The sequence below is a fragment of the Ornithorhynchus anatinus genome, chromosome 3 (assembly GCF_004115215.2).
Source record: "Ornithorhynchus anatinus isolate Pmale09 chromosome 3, mOrnAna1.pri.v4, whole genome shotgun sequence".
Classification (NCBI taxonomy): Eukaryota; Metazoa; Chordata; class Mammalia; order Monotremata; family Ornithorhynchidae; genus Ornithorhynchus; species Ornithorhynchus anatinus.
Window position 1 is genome coordinate 15,395,773 of NC_041730.1, and position 18,754 is coordinate 15,414,526.

The 18,754-nt window shown below is 53.8% G+C and overlaps 1 protein-coding gene across 11 annotated transcripts in view; it reads right to left on the reverse strand.

The window, feature by feature from the left end:
• MARK2 (microtubule affinity regulating kinase 2) overlaps positions 1–18,754 on the reverse strand; it is a 73,611-nt gene that overhangs the window by 10,027 nt on the left and 44,830 nt on the right. For 6 of the 11 annotated variants that reach the window (XM_039911386.1, XM_039911385.1, XM_029060416.2 and 3 more), the window contains exons 2-12: positions 10,936–11,118; positions 10,432–10,485; positions 7,647–7,695; positions 7,257–7,322; positions 7,064–7,134; positions 6,678–6,734; positions 1,496–1,732; positions 1,073–1,192; positions 886–985; positions 672–784; positions 129–261 (exon numbers count right to left, since the gene is read on the reverse strand). In XM_039911386.1, coding sequence (XP_039767320.1) covers positions 129–261; positions 672–784; positions 886–985; positions 1,073–1,192; positions 1,496–1,732; positions 6,678–6,734; positions 7,064–7,134; positions 7,257–7,322; positions 7,647–7,695; positions 10,432–10,485; positions 10,936–11,118 — 1,183 coding nt within the window. The remainder of the gene's footprint in view (positions 1–128; positions 262–671; positions 785–885; positions 986–1,072; positions 1,193–1,495; positions 1,733–6,677; positions 6,735–7,063; positions 7,135–7,256; positions 7,323–7,646; positions 7,696–10,431; positions 10,486–10,935; positions 11,119–18,754) is intronic. The other 5 variants (XM_029060422.2, XM_029060420.2, XM_029060417.2 and 2 more) reach the window with 1 other exon arrangement.

Here is an 18,754-nt window from a genome sequence, read left to right on the forward strand (position 1 = left end):
AGCGTGTGAGGCCGAGGCCAGTAGGAAAGGCGAGGCCCGCGAGTGAGCGCGGGGGCTACATCCTAGCACTCACTCGACTCCCACCTAGGGGACCCTCAGATCACCCGCCCCCACGGCCGGGCACTCACCCTGATCACTGAAGCGTCGCTGCTTGGGGTTGGCGGAGACGCTGCGCTGTACCTTGTGGGATGGGGATGGGGCGCTGCTATTGGTCAGCTCAGCTGATGGCCGGGGCTTTAAAGTGATGGTATCGCCCTCCAGCTGCAGGCAAAGAAAGGTCCCCGGTCAGAGTGGTTGGGGGGGCGGGTCAAATGGGGGGAGAGGGGACGAAAGGATGGGTGGGACAGAAAGTGGGTGAAGACAGAGAGCAAGCAGGCCAAGGGGAACTTCCAAACCGAGGCCCTGAGGCTAAGATTTGAGAACAAAAATTTCCACTCCACTACCATATAACTGTTATGGTGTACTCTCCCAAATGCTTAGTACAGTGCTCTGCACATAGCAGGTGCCCAGTAAACATCACTGATCGACTGACTGCAGAGCACTGTGTCCCGGTCAGTGCTGAGGAGAGACAGATGGCAGTTTTGTGACTAAGGTAGAATTAAATGGCCCAGAAGAGGGACCCACCCACAGGGGAAAGGGAGCAAGAGAGGGCAGAGCGGAGGGTCACCCACCTCAGAGCTTTTGTAGCCAAGCAGCAGGTAAGTGGCCATCACCTCATTGTACTTCTGGCTCACCAGCGAATCCTGGATCTCCTCCCGCGTATAACCCATGGACACCATCAGGTCTGAGGGCGGACACATCCACAGACGATCGTCAATGACTGGGCCGCTCACTCCCACCTGACCCGGCTTCTGAGCCTTTATCTCGGCCCGGGGCCGGCCTCACCTGTCCGGCGGGGGTCTTTGTAGTCGGGGAGCGGCTCCACATAGGGCTTCAACTCGTCCTCCTCGTGGCCTACGTTCATCCACCGGTCTTTCATGATTTGCTATGGAAGCGAACGAGGGTCAAGGTGGCCGGTTGCCCCCGGGAGCCTCTACCCCTGCTCCCTCACCCCACTCTCCCAGCCTCTCACCTCTAACGTGCCTCTCTTGCTGGGGTTGAGGATGAGGAATTTCTTGAGGAGGTTCTCACAGTCCGTTGACATGTAGAAGGGGATGCGGTACTTGCCCCTCAGCACCCGCTCCCGCAGCTCCTGGAGGGGAGGTAGGATGGAGGGTTAGAGCTCGTGCGGCCTCCTCGACAAGAAGACTAACCCATGCTCGCAGAGGACAGGGGGTAAGTCAGCGAGAACAACTGCTGGCTCCCTTCACCTTGCTCTGTCAGGACACCTTTGGAGACGACTCGGGCATCTGGGCCGGGGGAGGCAGGACAGGGCCACCACCCCTGCAGAAAAGCTTGTATGTGTCGCGGGTGGGGCACAAAAGGGAAGAGGGGAGGTGGCCAAAGTCAGATCTGTGGGAGAGGAGACCGGCTGAGAGGCTGCACCTGGCCCCACCTTGAGGTTCTGGCCGTCAAAAGGCAGCGAGCCGCTGACCAGAGTGTAGAGGATGACCCCCAGGCTCCAGACATCCACCTCCGGCCCATCGTACTTCTTTCCCTGGAAGAGTTCGGGAGCAGCGTAGGGGGGGCTGCCGCAGAAGGTGTCCAACTTGGTGCCGAAGGTAAACTCGTTGCTGAAGCCAAAGTCGGCGATCTTGATGTTCATGTCCGCATCCAAGAGCAGGTTCTCGGCCTGGATGGAAAAGGGGAAGTGTGGCGGTGGAGCAGCAGAGCCCCGGTACAACTATCAGGGGAAGGAACGGAAGTGGCCAAGGAGGGGGTAAAGCAACATAGCTGGAGCTGACTTTGGCCTGTAAGTTTTCTCTCCCAACTTCAGAAGTTTGCTTTTCTGAGATCGAGCGGACAGAAGATGATGATGATAACAGTAGTGCTAAATGCTTACTATGGGCCAAGCACTGTACTAAACACTGGGTTAGATTCACGATCACCAGGTTGGACATAGCCCCTGGCCAACATGGGGTTCACGCTCTAAGTAGGAAAGAGAACAGGTAGCAAATCCCCATCTTACAGGTAACAACAATAATAATAATGATGATAATGGTATTTGTTAAGCATGTGTCAAATGCTGGGGTAGATTTAAGCTAATCAGGTTGGACACAGTGCCTGTCCCACATGGGCTCACAGTCTCAATCCCCATTTTACAGATGAGGTAACTGAAGCAGAGAGGTTTAGTGACTTGCTCAAGGTCACACAGCAGACAAGTGGCGGAGTTGGGATTAGAACCCAGGTCGTTCTGACTCCCAGGCCCGTGCTCTATCCACTAGGCTATGCTGCTTCTCAAGGAAGCAGATAACGAAACCAAGGCCCAGAGAAGGAAAGCGGCTTGTGCACGATCACAAATCAGGTAGGCAGCAGAGCAGGAGTTAGAACCCAGATCCTCTGATTTGCAGGCCCAGGCTCTATCCACTAGGCCACGCTGTTTCTTATGGTGCAAAAAACAAGCAAATTGGGTCTCAGGGAGTCTAGGGTGCAGTATGTGGCCCAAGCCACACTACCCTGGCCCCACCTCATCCACTCTCCAACTTGCTCCCACGCTCCATCTCATCATCCCTAGTCACTGAACGACCTCCAACTTGGCCAACCCCTGAGATTGTATTCTCTAATCATAACCTCCCGACCTGCCTTCCCTCCTATTCCCACCCCAAGACCTCCAACCTTTTGACCTCTTTCAATTTTCCAAAGACATCAAGCCCCATTCGGTCTCCATACTCAACCTATCTTCTCTTGATACACAAATCCACGCCTCGATACTGCCCACTCCACTGAACTCAACGCCCTCACTCCCCCATCACTATGCCAACCTCATGGACTAAGAAGCAGCATGGCTTAGTGGCAAGAGCACAGGCTTGGGAGTCAGAGGTCATGGGTTCTAATCCCGACTCTGCCATTTATCAGCTATGTGACTTTGGGCAAGTCACTTGACTTCTCTGTGTCTCAGTTACCTCATCTGTAAAATGGGGATTAAGACTGTGAGCCATGAGAAGGACAATCTGATTACCTTGTATCTACCCTAGCACTTAGAACAGGGCTTGGCACACAATAAATGCTTAATGAATACCATCATCATTATTATTATTATTATGGCACTAACCGAACGGCCCTGGAACACCTCCACAGTACGTTTCCTCTGCTCCCGTGCGCGACACCAAACATACATACACACCAGCTTATCCATCTCAATATCATCCTCACCTGCTTTAATTCTGCCCTCCCCTCCGTCCGGCAATAATAGTTCTCCATTTTTATTGAATCTCATGCCCATTGCCCAAGCCAGCTGTTTCAAACTTTTAACTCTAACCTCCAACCCCATCCCCTCAATCCCTCCTCCATCTCTTACCCCTAATGATCGGGTCACACAGTTCATTGATAAAAATGAAATCATTAGGCGCGATCTCCCTAAAGTCTCTCCCACTCCTTCCCAGTCCCTTCCCCCTCCTGCCTCTTCTTCAATTCTCCCATCCTTCCCAGAACTCAAAAAGAGTTCTCCTGCCTCATTTCTAATTCTACCTCCTCCATCTGCACCTCTGACACCACCCTTCCATACCTTAACAAAACCCCATCCCTGTTTTCCTCCCTATCTTCAACCATTCACTCTCCAACAGCTTCTTCCCCACTGCTTTCAAACACATACATGTATCCCCTATCCTAAAACTAAGTCCCTTGACCCTACGGCTCCCTCCAGTTATTATCCAAACTCCCTCCTACCATTCCTTTTCAAACTCTAGTTAGTCTTCTATACCCGCTGCCTGCACTTCCTCTCTCCCAAGCGCTCTCCTTGACCTCTAAGATCTGGGTTCCATCCCCTTCACTCCGCAGAAAACGCAGGTCACCAGTGGTTTCCATCTTGCCACATCCAACAGCCTCTGCTCCAAACTAATCCTCGACCTCTCCGCTGTTTTCAACACTTTGGACCACCCCCTTCTCCTGGAAACACTAATCTTGGCTTCACTGACACTATCCCTACCCCTCTGACTGCTTCTTCTCAGTCTCTTTCGCCGGCTGGTCCTCTGCCTCCCACCTCAACGGTGGGGGTCCCTAAGCTCCCCTTCTATTCTCCATTGACATCCACTTCCTTGGAGAACTCATTTGCTCCCACGGCTTCAATTACCATCTCTAAGCAAAGAAATCCTAAATCTACCTCTCCAGCTCTGACCTCTCCCCTTCTCTGCAGTCTCACATTTCCTTCTGCCTTCAGGACATCTTTATCTGGATGTCCTGCTGACACCTCAAACTTATCGTGTCCAAAACCACTACTCATCTTCCCACCCAAACCCTATCCACCCCCTGACTTTCCCATCACCGTAGACAACCCCATCATCCTCCTTGCGTCACAGGCCCCTACAACCTGCCATTATCTCACTTACCTCTCATTCAACCCACATATTCAATCTGTCACAAATCTTGTTGGTTCAACCTTCAAAGAATCTCTAGGATTTGCCCCTTCCTCTCCATCCAAACTGCAACTAAGCTGACCCAAGCATTTATCATATCAATCAATCAGTGGTTTTTATTGGGTGCTTATTGGGGAAGCAGAGTAGTCTAGTAGAGAGAGCACAGGCCTGGAACTGAAAGTCTTGGTGGGTTCTAATCCCAGCTCCACCACCTGCCTACTGTGTGACCTTGGGCAAGTCGCTTAACCTCTCTGGGCCTCAGATGTCTCAATCTGTAAAATGAGAATTGAGACTGTGAGCCTCACATGGGACAGGGACTGTGTCCAACCCCATTTGCCTGTATCCACCCCAGCGCTTAGTACAGTGTCTGGCACATAGGAATTGCTTAACAAATATCACAATTCTTATTATGATTGTTTTGTGCAGAACATCCACCGCTTAGTACAGTGCCTGGCACATAAGAAGCCCTTAGCAAATACCATTATTATTAAAATAACAGAAGGGGTAGTTTCAATCCCTGCCCACAAGGAGCTTATAGTCTTCAGGGGAAGACAGACATTAAAATAAAATACAGATAAGTGAAATAGTAGAGCATGAAGATACTTACAGAAGTATGGCGGGGCTGGAGTGTTTATTAAAGTACTGAAGGGGTAAAGGGCCAGGTGTATAGTTGAGGCAGGGGGAGAGGGCAAATAAGGGAAATGACAGCTTAGTCAAGGAAGGCCTCTTGGAAGAGATGCGATTTTAGGAGGGCTTTGAAGATAGGGAAAGAGGTGGACTGTACAATGTTAAAGGGAAGTGAGTTCTAGGCTCAAGGAAGGGCATGAGCAAGGGGTCGGCGGCGGGATGGACAAGATAGTTGGAAGAAAGGAGGGTGTGGACTGGGTTGTAATAGATCAGCCAAGTGAGAAGGTGGAAGCGAGCTGATGGGATGCCTTAAAAGCTGATGGTAAGGAGCTTGTGTTTGTGGCAGGGGTGGATGGGCATCCAGGGAAGGACTTTGGAGTGGGCAGACCTGGATTGAACTTTTTTTTAGAAAAATGATCTGGGCAGCAGAGTGGAGTATGTTCTGGAGAGGGGAGAGACAGGAGTCAGGGAGGTCAGCAAGGAGGCTTGAGTAGTCAAGGTTGGAGATGAGGTTGTTTGGATTAGCATGGTAGCAATTTGGATGGAGAGGATTCTGAAGATGATGTGGAAGTGGAATCTACAGGATTTCATGACAGACTGAATGTGCGGGCTGAATGAGAGTGAGAATATACTGCCTTGACTACTGCATGGCCTGTCTGTTGCCCAAATAAACCCACTGCATTTTTCTTCTTTCTTGTCTTCCCCTCTATCCCTACCGGGGGGGGGGGGGGGGGGGGGGGGGGGGTGTCAGTCATCCGATTTTCCACCGGTCAGCCTGGTTTGCGGCTTGGCCTGCTTCTCAGCTGGTCCTGCCACGGAACCGGACATTTATGTCCTTTTTACAGTTTGGTCCCTGAGCCTCTCTCTGCCGCAGCTCATGAGCCAGATGTCGCACTCCACCTGGCAGGAGAATGTCAAAGCTCTTGGAGCACATGAAAGCCGGGAGGGCCCGGGGGGAGGAAGGGGGAGTCCTTCTCCAAAAAACTGCTCTATGATAGCATGAAATGGGCAAAGCCCCTGAAAATGGTACCTGCCTGTGATGTCATCACATTAGGTTTTCTGCCCGGCATTAACTTGGGTGATGTCTCCTTATCTCAGTGGCCACCCTGATCTTCCCCCCAACTCCCGCCCCTCCTGCACACATCAACTCCACTCCCACAGCTTTTTTAAAAGCTTTGTTGCACTGCAATGACCCCTGCTCACGTCTCTCCAGGCCCCCCGCCAGATCCCTCACAACCTGGGCCACCAACGACCCCCCCAAGAAGCTGCGGGTGATGTACCCGGGGAAGGACCAAAAAGGGACCGGGATGGGTGGCTGTGCCTTTTCAGACCATTCCTCCCCAGCCCTGACCCCAATTCCAATCCCCAACCCCAATCATTCAATGGTTTTTCCTCTGTGCAGAGCACTGTACTAAACATTTTGGGGGTCCCAGGTGTCGGGGGCTGCAAGGGAACAGGACAACAACGAAGGGAAGGAGTGGTTGCAGGGGGACACAAGTTCTATGACAAATAAAAAAAACTGCGACAAGCTCATCCCACAAACACGACAGCAAGATGAAGAATGGAGGACCAGAAACCCCACTTCCCCGAAGCACATACCTTCAAGTCTCTGTGTACAATGAATTTCTGGTGACAGTATTGCACGGCAGATACTATCTGGAAAGGAAATGTGGGAGCAGGGTGAGAACCTCTGGACCCAGAGGTTCCCCCTCCCCGTCTCCCACCACGAGCTAGTCTAGGGCTCTAGTCCTCTAGACTATAAGCTCGTTGTGGGCAGGGAACGTACCTGTTATACCATACTCTCCCAAGCACTTAGTACAGTTCTCTGCACATACTAAGTGCTCAAAAGATACGACTGACTCTTTTGGGATTGCCAACCTATAACAGGGTAGGAGGGACCTCTCAGAAGCCCACTTCCCCTCTTATAGGCTCCCAGGGGGAGGAAGGATGGGCAGCCCCAAAGCCAAAGCAGAAGGCCAACTTACCTGGCGAAATTTTGCTCTGGCCTCCTTCTCCTTCATTCTGCCATGGGCAACCAGGTAGTCGAACACCTCCCCTGAAAGAGACAGCGGTGAGAGAGAGTCCCAGACGATGAAGGAAGTGGGCCGGCAAACTGGGGAGGGGGAAGGGAAAGGGCAAGGAAAGGAAGGAATGGGACAGAGTTCCAGCCCTGCTCACCTCCGCTAGCATACTCCATAACAAGGTACAGTGTTTTCTCCGTCTCAATCACTTCAAATAATTTAACTGCAAGAGAGGAAAAGCCCAGGTAGCACGTCACTGAGGCGGCAGGGGACCCTTCCCCCTTCCAAACCCCAACATGCAATGGCCCTTTTCTTTTCCCCGCCCGTCCAGGGATGGGCTTCTCTTGTCCACACTACATACAGCAGAGTAAGCCAGAGGGGAAGGTGGAACCGTGAGCTGAGGGGTGCTGTGGGAGGTGGGGGTGGTCAGAGGGCTGGAATGAGGAGGAGCAGGATTGGGGGTGGGGGTCCACAGCAACTGCAAGTGGGATGCGATCTTCTGTGGGAGAGGGGACTGTGTATTCGCTCACAGGGTATTCGCTCTCACCTATGTTGGGGTGATTCAAAACCTTCATTATTCGCACTTCCCGGAAAAGCTGCAAAAAAAGAAGTTGAAGGTCACCCTTGCCCATACCGTTTGAATGGTTTCCCTCTGCTCCATGCGTCACTGACTTATGCCATCGCCCTGGCTCACCTCCTGGGGCTACCAGACTAAGCCCCCTACCTTTCCTCTGCTCCTCCTCCCCATCCCATCGCCCCATCGCCCTCCCTCTGCTCTACCACCCTCCCCACTCCACAGCACTTGTGTACATGCATTCATATTTGTTATTCTATTTATTGATGTGCATATATCGATAATTCTGTTTATTTATATTGATGCTACTAATGTCTGTTTACTTGTTTTGATATCTGTCTCCCCCCTTCTGGACTGTGAGCCCGTTGTTGGGTAGGGATTGTCTCTATTTGTGCTGAACTGTACTTTCCAACCGCTTAGTACAGTGCTTTGCACACAGTAAGCGCTCAATAAATACAACTGAATGAATGAAGTAAATGAATGAATAAATCCAGTGCTCCCCCACAGGGGCATTCATTCTTTTTCCTTCACTTTAGTGCCAGATGGCTGAATGAAATAGGTGGGAAAGGAGAGGCTGAGGATGAAGCTGGGGTGAGGGTAGGGGACAACTGGATTCCTTTCCAACTTCCTGCCCTGAGGTCAAGTACCCAGAAAGCCTCCCCATCTGCCCAACCACTGGTTTGGTGAGCACAGACCCCAGGTTTCCTCCGAGGCAGCAAGAAATCAATCGATCATTTTGATGGTATATATTGAGACTGTGTGCAGAGCACTGTTTTGAGCACTTGGGAAATGGAAGAGAGTTGGCATGATCCCTGCCCACAAGGAGTTTACAGTCTATGGGGGGAGGAGGACATTAAAATCATTGTCAGATAGGGGAAATAGAAGAGCATACGCAGATGGACATATAGAAAGATGGGTGAGTGTGTGTGCATACAGGCGAAGGGAATATCCTCGTCCTGACCAGGTTTGTTTTAGGAGGGGAGTAAAGGAGGGTTTTCCAAAGAGAGGTCTCTTCTCCAGAGAGCTGTTTCCTCTGGGGTAAAGGGTTTTCCTGGGAGATAGAAGGATCGTCAGTTTCCCTCAACCCAGCTGCCTCTACCCTGGTCTGGTTACGGAGGAAGCCATTCCTCCTACACATATATAGCTTATGCCGATTCTAATCAAATCCACCCCCACATGCATGCTCACTTTGGGAAACAGAAACTGGGGCTCCAAAGTCACACACTGCAATGGGGGGTGGGGGGAGGGGTGGAAAGAAATTAACAGTGCGGGGGGGTGGGGGGAGAGGCCTTTCCAGTGGTGCAAGAATCCAGGGCACTAAGGTGGAGGCAAGTGCTGACGGAGATTCAGGCTTCGATTCCAGAGCTCCCTGCTCCGTGGCCCACAAAGGGGAAAATGCAAGTCTGCCTTGGGTGAGCTGGTTCCCAAACTCTCATCCCCCGGCTCCCGTTTGCTTCTTGCAGTTCTCCTTTAGAGCCACTGCTGAAGGGAGAGCAAATCTTGACCAAAATCCCAGGCTGGGGTGGGTGGGTGCAATGGAATGGGGAATGTCCAGCCCGGGCAGGCCCAAAAGTGGGAACTTGGCTCCAAGTCTCTGGCGGTCACTGGGGCGGCGACTCTGACTTCTCCGGCTGAAGGCACACATGCCGGAGAGGGTTGGGAGCCAACAGCCTAAGAATGGTTCTCTGTTTTTTCCTCTCTCCCAGAAAGACTCCGGGAAAACTCCGAATAGGAGGGGGGACGGGGGAAGCCTGAGGGTTGAGTGGCAGGAAGGGACAGAGTCTAAGTGGCACTGGGGCTACCAGCCAGGACTCAAGGGAAATGGGGCTAATAAGATCAGAAACTCTCTCTGCTGGGGGTAGGGGGTAGGGGGGGAGAGAGAGACACACACACACACACACACACACACACACACACAGAGGAAGGAAGGGGGAAGGGCAGGAGAGAGGGAGGGAGGGAAGGAAAAAAGGGGGGAGAAAGGGTGAGAGGGAGAGACTCCCTCCTCCACTGTTAGGACCTGCAGAGAGTCCCCAGCTCCAGGGTTGCTACGACAACCAGCCACTGGCAAGCTTTCCCTTTTTACAAATAAAAAAGCTGGCTTCCCTTCCTTTCGTGCTCCCACTGACTTGTCACTGTTTCTTGGGTTGAACTAACCCCTCCCTGGCACTCTTCTGTCAGCCACAGTCCCCCCTCCCACCCCCGACTGAGATGAGCGAGGGAAAAAAAGGACCAGTCTGGTCTATGAGGTAGTTGGCAAATTATGCGAGGTCCTGGGCTAGGAAGCGAGGGACTCGGAATAAACTTTGGTGCCCACATCCTCAACACTTACCCTAGCATCGGAGGGCTTGGAGTCCAGTCGGGCTTTAAGAACCAGCCCTTCTCCCAGCTCCCTGCAACATACAGGCTTCCCCTAGCTTCCTCTCTCCCACTCTGCAGCAGGATCCCTGGGGCCCAGAGTAACCCCTACCCCCAGAGGGGGCATTGCTCAGGTCCTGGCCTAGTGTCACCCACCCCAAGACGTAAGATCCAGGAAGCCCGCCAACCAGCTGGGTAGGGAGTTGATCTTGAGGCAAGGGCTGGTTGTCCTGCCACCGAAGGCTGAAGCCAGGAGCCAAAGCTGCCAGTAGAGGGACTTGTTCTGGGTCAGGAAGGGGGCATGAAATTAGACCCCCAAAGGAGGGAGGGGGGAGAGAAAGAGAGGGAGGGAGAGAGGAAGGGGTAGGGGGCGGCGCTGGGGACAGGTGGCGCTGTTGCTTACTTTCTGAAGGCTGGAGGAATTGAGTTGCGTCTTGTCGATGATTTTCACCGCCACCTGAACGGAAGGGAGGCTTCAGAAACTGGATTTTGACCTATCAAGGCCACACTCAGTGTGGGACTAAGGCCCATCCCCACCCTTTACGACCTTCACTGGTCAGACCCCAGCTCTTTCAGGTCAAAAGGAACAACGGCTGCCGCGCGGGTGGCCCAGGGGAAAGAGCACGGGCCGAGGCGTCGGGGGAACGCGTTCTAAACCCGGCTGGGCCTCATCTGGATCTGTGGGAACACGGGCACGGTCTCCTCATCTGTAAAATGGGGAGTCGGTACCCGTTCTCCCTCCCACTTAGACTGTGAACGCGCCGTGGGTCCGGGACTCTGTCCAACCCGATTGTCTCGTATCTGCTCCAGCGCTCGGCTCAGCACGAAGCCAGCGCTTAACCGATGATCATTATCGTCGTCACAAAACGTCCCTCCTCACCCTGTGCTCCCTGCTGCGGGCACTCACCTCTTTCCCGGTCAAGACATGCCGCGCCAGCTTCACTTTGGCAAAATTCCCCTTGCCGATGGTCTTGAGGAGCCGGTAGTTGCCGATGTGGGGCTGCTCGTCGGCGGAAGTGGCGGAGTTGCGGCCCCGCAGCATATTGGACTTACCGCCGGGCTTGGGGTCCAGGGGTCCCAGGACTGGCTGCTGGGGACAGAAAGAAGAAGACAGATGCTCATCATCATCGTCATTCTTCAGGCCTCAGCAAGACACACCGACTGCCTTCTCGCCTTTCCGACCCTCTGTCCGATGACCTTAGAGGAGAGTCAATTGGCCTAGCAAAGGGGCTGGGGAAGCACCACGAGAGAGAAGAGAGAAGGAGGAAAGGAAGAAAGGAGGAGAAGGGAGAGGGAAGGAGACCAGGTTGATCTGAGCAGTTTGCTCAGCGGCTTCAGGACTGCCAAGGGCCGAGGCTCCCCTGGCCTGATATCTTCACCTCCTACCTCCTGGGGACTTCAGGCATTGAGACCCCACCCGTGGCACCCACCACATGGGGACAATGGCGTCCATGGCCCTACACTGTGTGTGTGGTGGATGAGGTAGGGCAAGGGTATGCCACTATCTTTCAGGCCCAGTTTTTAGGTAAGAAGAGTGGCATGACCAGCCTGCCCCGCCCTTGGCTTTGAAAAAGAATCACAGGTGAGGAGCCCAGTTGGCAGCTCTACTCCCCGACCCCGGTCGCATGGGGGCTTCGTGGCGCGAACACGGGCAGGTGGGTTCTCCTGGGGGTGCAGATGGAAGCTGGGCATCTAGAGCTGCATGTACCATCAGGTGGGGGTGAGACAGGTCGGCGGGGGCAAAGGGAGCTGCCGGGGTATGGGAGGTGAAGTTTAGGAGATGTAGGTGCTCCTCCTTTGGCTCTTTTGGCTTTCTCTTCCCCCCATCCTCTCCTTCCCTTTGTAATCCATCCATGGTATTTACTGAGCACTTACTGTGTGCAGAGCATTGTATAAAGCGCTTGGGGGAGTATAATGCAACAAGATTGGTAGATACATTGCCTGCCCATGGTAAGCTTCTTCCTCTTCTATTTCCTCCCTTCCCCATCTCTTCAAACTCTATGCACAAGACCATTCTGTACTCAAAATGAAAGTTGGCACTCCTAGCTGAGACCCAAACCAGTTTCGCTCTGGGCGTCTCCCAAGCCACCTCACTCTTTCCGGTTTGCTGTGCGGGACCTGACCCACTGCCCAGCTCTCAAACACCCTGGTTTGGAGGCCCAGCCTCAAGTTATTATAATAATGATAATAATAATTGTGGTATTTGTTAAGTGCTTACTCTGTCCCAGGCACTGTGCTAAGTACTGGGGTAGATACAAGCAAACTGGCTGGACACAGTCCCTACTCATGGGACTCATGGAGCTCACAATCTTAATCTCCATTTAACAGATGAGGGAACTGGGGCAGTGAGAAGTGAAGTGATTGCCCAAGGTCATACAACAGGCAAGTGGCAGAGCTGGGATTAGAACCCAACACCTTCTGACTCCCAGGCCTGTCCTCTACCCGCTATACCATGCTGCTTCCCCAAATTCCAGGAGGCCCCGAGGGTACAGTCAACCCAACCTTCTGGTCAGTGCCGAAAGGATTAGGGGAGAGTGTGAGCCAGGCAGAGTTGAGTCTGTGTTGCCCTCTGTGACCTCCCCACTGCTCCATGGAGAGCTGGCCTGCCTGAATCATAGCAGTAACAAATCACTTAGTAGCCACTTAGGCTGAGCCGGGGCACAGGCGGGGCATAAAAAATAGTCTCCTCCTCATAGTTGGATACCAACAATAATAAAAATCACGATGGTATTTGTTAAGCACTTTTTATGTTTCAGGCAGTGTTCTAAGCGTTAGGGTAGGTTGGACACAGTCCCTGTCCTCCAAGGGGCTCACAGGCTTAATCCCCATTTTACAGATGAGGGAACTAGGGCACAGAGAAGTGAACTGACTTGCCCAAGGTCACACAGCAGCAGACAAGTGGTGGAGCAGGGTTTGGAACCCAGATCCTTCTGATTCCGAGGCCGATGCTCTATCCACTAGATCATCCTGCTGCCCAAGCCTCTCAGGCCCATCCACCAACCCCAGACTGTAGCTGTCCGCACAGAGGACGGCAGGGAGGCCTGGAGGGAGGTCGCCCACATCAAGGCCTGGCAGAAAAGCCCCAGAAGCCGGGGGACCCGGGTTCCAGCAGCAAAGCCAAGAGCGGAACCCACAAGTCTGGTCATTAAAACCTCTCGCCTTCCCTACTCATTGCCCCCTACGTGATCTCCTGGTGGGATGGACAGGCCACGGCGGAAAGGCCCGGAAGGATCTAGAGGGTAGGGTGGCCGACCGGGCGTATCAACGGAAAGCCGGCCGTTGCCTGTCCCCTGGCACCTGCACCCCACAGGGTCTATGCCAAATGCGAATCCACTGCAGAGTCCAAAGGGCTCCTGTAGCTTCTCATCTCTGCCCACTTTGCAGGATCCCAGAGGCCCGGACATACCCAGAGACAAAGAGGGAACTTCCTCGGCCACTCCTCTCTTTCTAGCAGTGGCGCTCTAGTCTCTGCAAGCGTTCTGCCCAGAAAGAGAAAAGATCTCCTTCCTTCCCCTCCTGCCTCTCCAATAAGACTGAGAAGCAAACCGAAGCAAATATCACGTCACATCTGAGATGTAAATGACCCCACCAGACCTGAGTACCACCCCCCGTGTGCTCCAAGATGTTTCGCTGGCCCATGAAGGGGCTACAAATCCACTCGCAAAGGATCTCTCCGTCAGGGCTTGCTCGGGGAAAACTTCTTAGAGAATGGAAGGCGATAATCCAGCCGCAGGGGCCAGGGAGGGGGTTGGCTGCCCGAGACCAGAGTGTACCTATTGAGGGCTTACTGTGAGAGAGCACTGTCCTGTGGAATCGGGAGAGCACAACGTAAAGGAGTTGGTAGGTCCGTTCCCTGCCCGCGAGGACCTCACAAAAGCACCAGAATCATGTAGGAATCTAACGTTCTACCCAAAACCTTGGCTCCTGAGTTGGTTTACCTTGGGGAAAAAGGCACGCTCCGCCCCAGCCCCACACCCCGAATCAGGAGCACGTCAGAGAGAACGGAGCCTTGCCTCGGGGAGATGCTGCCTCATTCACTCTCCTGACATGTCCGAGAGTGGGATGGCATTGCCTCCGAAGGGAACACAGGGGCGCGGAAAGAACATGACAGGCGCCACTCCCGTCAGTCCACCATATTTACTGAGCACTTATTGTCTGCAGAGCACTAATAATGTTGGTATTTGTTAAGCGCTTACTATGTGCCGAGCACTGTTCTAAGCGCTGGGGTAGACATAGGGGAATCAGGTTGTCCCACGTGGGGCTCACAGTCTTAATGCCCATTTTACAGATGAGGGAACTGAGGCACAGAGAAGTTAAGTGACCAAGCGCTTGGGAGAGTACAATATAAATACATTCCCTGCCCACAAGCTTCAATCCTCACAAGGTGGGCAGGCCCGGCACCACCAGCTCCTTCTGCCTCACCTTGGCCACCATCAGCCTGCAGGAGGTATGTAGCCATCAAATGGCAACCAGGTCCTCTCCTCCTGCCCAAAGAGAGCCCAAGATCCAGAACCCCACGGGAGAGGCGGCTACGAGCCCAAAAGTAGATACAGAAAAGCAAGGGGGCAGGGACGGCACTGCTCTCTGCTCAACTGGAGCCCCCCAACTCCCGCCCACCACACCATCCCCCCACCAACTCCAAGACATCCCAGGGATCGGGGAGCCCTTCTGGGATCAGGATGCTGGTGGGAGGCGGGTGGCATCAATACATGAAACCCAAGACGGTCAACCTCTGGACCCCTCCCAAAGGTTAAATCCAAGTGAAAGGGTGCCAGGACATCAGAGGGGTAGAGAGCATAATCAGTGGGAGAGTCAGGGTTTCCCCTCGTAATCCCCCGGCGCAGAGCTTCGGAAGAGAGGGAAGTACTGGTTTTTGGCTGCTTAATGACTTGTTCCAACAGCTGCTGGCCCCTCCCCTAGACGGAGCTCCCGGCTCTAAGGCTTGTTTCCTCTGTTCCACTCGCTGATCACTGAACTTGCTTGGCCTTCGTTGCAGAGCCAGGGACCAACAAGCTGTCAGGGGGTTTCCTGGAAGAGATCCCAAGGAAGACCAGCAGGAGAAGCAGCGTGGCTCAGTGGAAAGAGCACGGGCTTTGGAGTCAGGGCTCATGAGTTCGAATCCCAGCTCTGCCACTTGTCGGCTGTGTGACTGTGGGCAAGTCACTTAACTTCTCTGTGCCTCAGTTCCCTCATCTGTAAAATGGGGATGAAAACTGTGAGCCCCACGTGGGACAACCTGATTCCCCTATGTCTACCCCAGCGCTTAGAACAGTGCTCGGCACATAGTAAGCGCTTAACAAATACCAACATTATTATTATTATTATTATCTCCCCTTAGCCTGGCCCAGTCCGCGGGGCCCACGGCAAAGTCGGGGGTTGGGTCAGGAAGGTGGAGGCCACAGGCGGGCACACTGTTGGATGAAAGGGTGGCCGCCGCCGCCCTCAGCATCCCTGGGTTTCCTATTGGCTAGGACTCCTCTAGATGGTAAGCTCCTTGTGGGCAGTGAATGTGAACACCATCTCTGTCATACTGTACGTTCCCAAGTGCTTAGTACAGTGCTCTACACACCGGAAGTGCTCAATGAATACAAATGATTGATTGAGTGGGCTGTGACCCACGCTGAGATCATCTACCACTTCCTGTTCTGTCCCTTCCCCTTCCTTCCTGGGCCGGCCCTGCCCACTCCCTCCGGCCTCTGCCCCATGGAGAGAGGAAGGCTGGGCGGCCTGGGTGGCCGTCCCGCGGTGAAGACGAGAGACCCACACAAATACTGTAAGTAGCAACCTACCCACCAAACAAAGTCACCAAACATGCTCTCCTCTCCCAGCCTGCCTCAGGGAAAGCATTACCAAAGGTGTAGATGAGACCAGATAAATGGGGGTGGACAACCTGGGCCGCTTGAGGGAAAGGTAGAGGCACAAAATATCATCTCCAGACCGGTCTCCACCTGTTGGCGAGAACCAAAACTCCTTCTCACTTTGACTGCTGCTCAAGAGGGACAAGAGTGAGTACTTCCTTCAAGCTGCTCTGGCTAGTGGGAGACGGGTTTGTCCCCCACCTACATACACACGGCATACGGGGCAAAGCACAGCCACTCACCCCGCAGGAAGATCCAATCCCGACCCCTGGCAGCCTGCCCCTCTCCAAGGGGCTCGTCTCCTCCCATCTCTACTTCCCGGGATCTCTTTTCTGCTCAGGGGAAGTGGAAGCAGAGCAGCACAGTGGAAAGAGCCTGGGCCTGTGTGTCAGAGGACCTGGCTTTGAATCCCAGCTCCGCCACTCGCCTGCTGTGGGAACTTGGGCAAGTCGCTTCACTTCTCTGGGCCTCAGTTTCCTGATCTGTAAGATGGGGATTCAATTCCTGTTCTTTCTCCCCAATAGACAGTGAGCACCATGTGGGAGAGAGACCGTGTCTGACCTGATGGCAATTACTGTATTAGTTGAGCGCTTACTATATGCCAGGCATGACCTTTTATCTACTCCAGCGCTTGGCATCTGGCAAGGGCTTAACAATAGCAATTAATGTTATTATTACTATTATTATTGTTATTGGGAGGATTTGCAACCCTCCAGAACCCGTTGGACCCAGACACCCATCCAGAGAAGCCCTGGGGAACGCTCATCACCTTAGATACAAGGTCCGGCCCCTGACCTGTGACTAAGAGCATGAGTGACAGGGAAAGAGGAACTGGGGGAAAGAAAGAGATAATGAACTGGGTGAACTGGAGGCCCAGAAGACGGCGTTGGCTGGTCAAAAAAGTGGGGCTTGATCCAGGGTCAGCAGCTGGAAAGTTTCAACATTCCTGTGAGGAAGAGGGAACAAGGAAGATGGAGAGAGTGAAAGAAGAAAGAAAGGACCTGTGGTCCAATGGGAATGTCAGACCGGGATCTCTCAGCCGGGCACAGGCAGGGCGCCAGGCTGCCGGCCCCACCCCAAGGGAACGGGCCCTGACTCAGGCAGGCACGCAGGGAGGGCCCCTCCCCCAATGCCTGAGGGGCACAGGCTTCCCTGAAGAGCCCTCGCGGTGGGGTGGAATCTAGAACTTCTATTCTCCAGTTTTTTGAGGGGAGGCACCTGAGGCAGCAAGTAGGGCTCAACAGGAAAGGATAAGGGAAGGAGAGAGAAGTGGAGCATGGAGGGGACTGAAAGGCATTCATTCACTCAATCACATTTATTCATTCATTCAGTAGTATTTATTGAGCACTTACTGTGTGCAGAACACTTTACTAAGCGCTTGGAAAGTACAGTTCAGCAACAGATAGAGAAAATCCCTACCCGACAATGGGCTCACAGTCTAGAAGGGAGAGACAGACAACAAAACAAGTAGGCAGGCATCAGTAGCATCAAAATAGGTAAGTACAATTATAGAGGTATACACATCATTAATAAAATAGAATAATAAATATGTACAAATATACACAAGTACTGTGGGGCGGGGAAGGGGGTAGAGCAGAGGGAGGGAGTAGAAGCGATGGGGAGGGGAGGAGAAGCAGAGGAAATGGGGGGCTCAGTCTGGGAAAGCCTCCTGGAAGAGGTGGGCTCTCAGTAGGGCTTTGAAGAGGGGGAAGAGAGCTTGTTTGGAGGATGTGAGGAGGGAGAGGGCCAGGGGTCGACGGTGGGACAGGTGAGAACGAGGCACAGTGAGGAGGTTAGGAGGTGAGGAGGCATTCATTTCCAAAAGGTTTGTGGTAGGAAGAGGTGAGCCGCACAGAGGGGGAGGGGCTCTCAAAGGGAAGGTCTCAACCCACCGCCCCAGGACAAGAGGACACTCGACTTTTACACGCTTCCCTGGGAGCCCCGATCTCGATCTCTAATTGAGTGTGTACCAAACAACCACCGCCCCCCCCCGCCCGCCGTCGTCCTTCGCAGCTGGGTCAGTGCTCGGTGACACGCTCAATAAATACTATTGAATGAACGAATGAGTGACTGGGAGCTTTCATGGCCACTCTCTCCTTTTCCTGGTAGTGATAATGGTATTTTTCAAGGGCCCAGCAAGTGCGGTGCCTGATCCGAACAACTCCCTGCTACCCAGAACCCTGATTGTCCTGGCCGCCCATCCCCCTGTAGCCACTCTCCCAGCTGGCCGTCTTGGCCACCGGCTCCACGGCCCCCTCGGGTAAAAGCCTTCCCTTCCTCGCCCCCTGCGTGACACCCTGGCCTGCCGTCTCTCAGGGAGAGGCTCGGTGGATCTTCCTTCTCTGACAGTCTCGACTTCTCTTCCCTCCACCTCGTCCCTTTCCTTATTCTCCGAGGCATTTTCCATTGGGTCTGACCACCCTGGCTGGACACTCCACTCCCCCAAGTCCCCGCGCAAAGGGTCGAAGCGGGAGTGGGGGGCGTGGAGGACATGGGGGGGGGGAGGAAGGGGAAGGAAACCTACCCGATCTGAGTAAGGGGCCCGGCTCGACGGCCTCTTCCATTCGGTGGGGCCCAGAGCGGAGCCTGCCGACGAGAGAGGGCAAAGTACAGAGGCCGGGGAAGAGTCAGGGCCCAGGGTGGAGGGAGGGAGGAAGGGAGCCGGCTGGGTCCACACCCTAGCTCCGCTCAGCAGGCGACACCTTCCACCACCTCCTCAACCAGAGAGGTAATTCAGCAGCCAAGCTGAGCGACTTTGGCTATTTCGCAACCGAAACCACCACCAGCAGCAAGAGACTGGGTTTGGTTGGGGGTTGCGGGGGGAAGCGGAGAGAAAAGAGGGGAGAAGACAGAAGCCTTCCCCAGGGC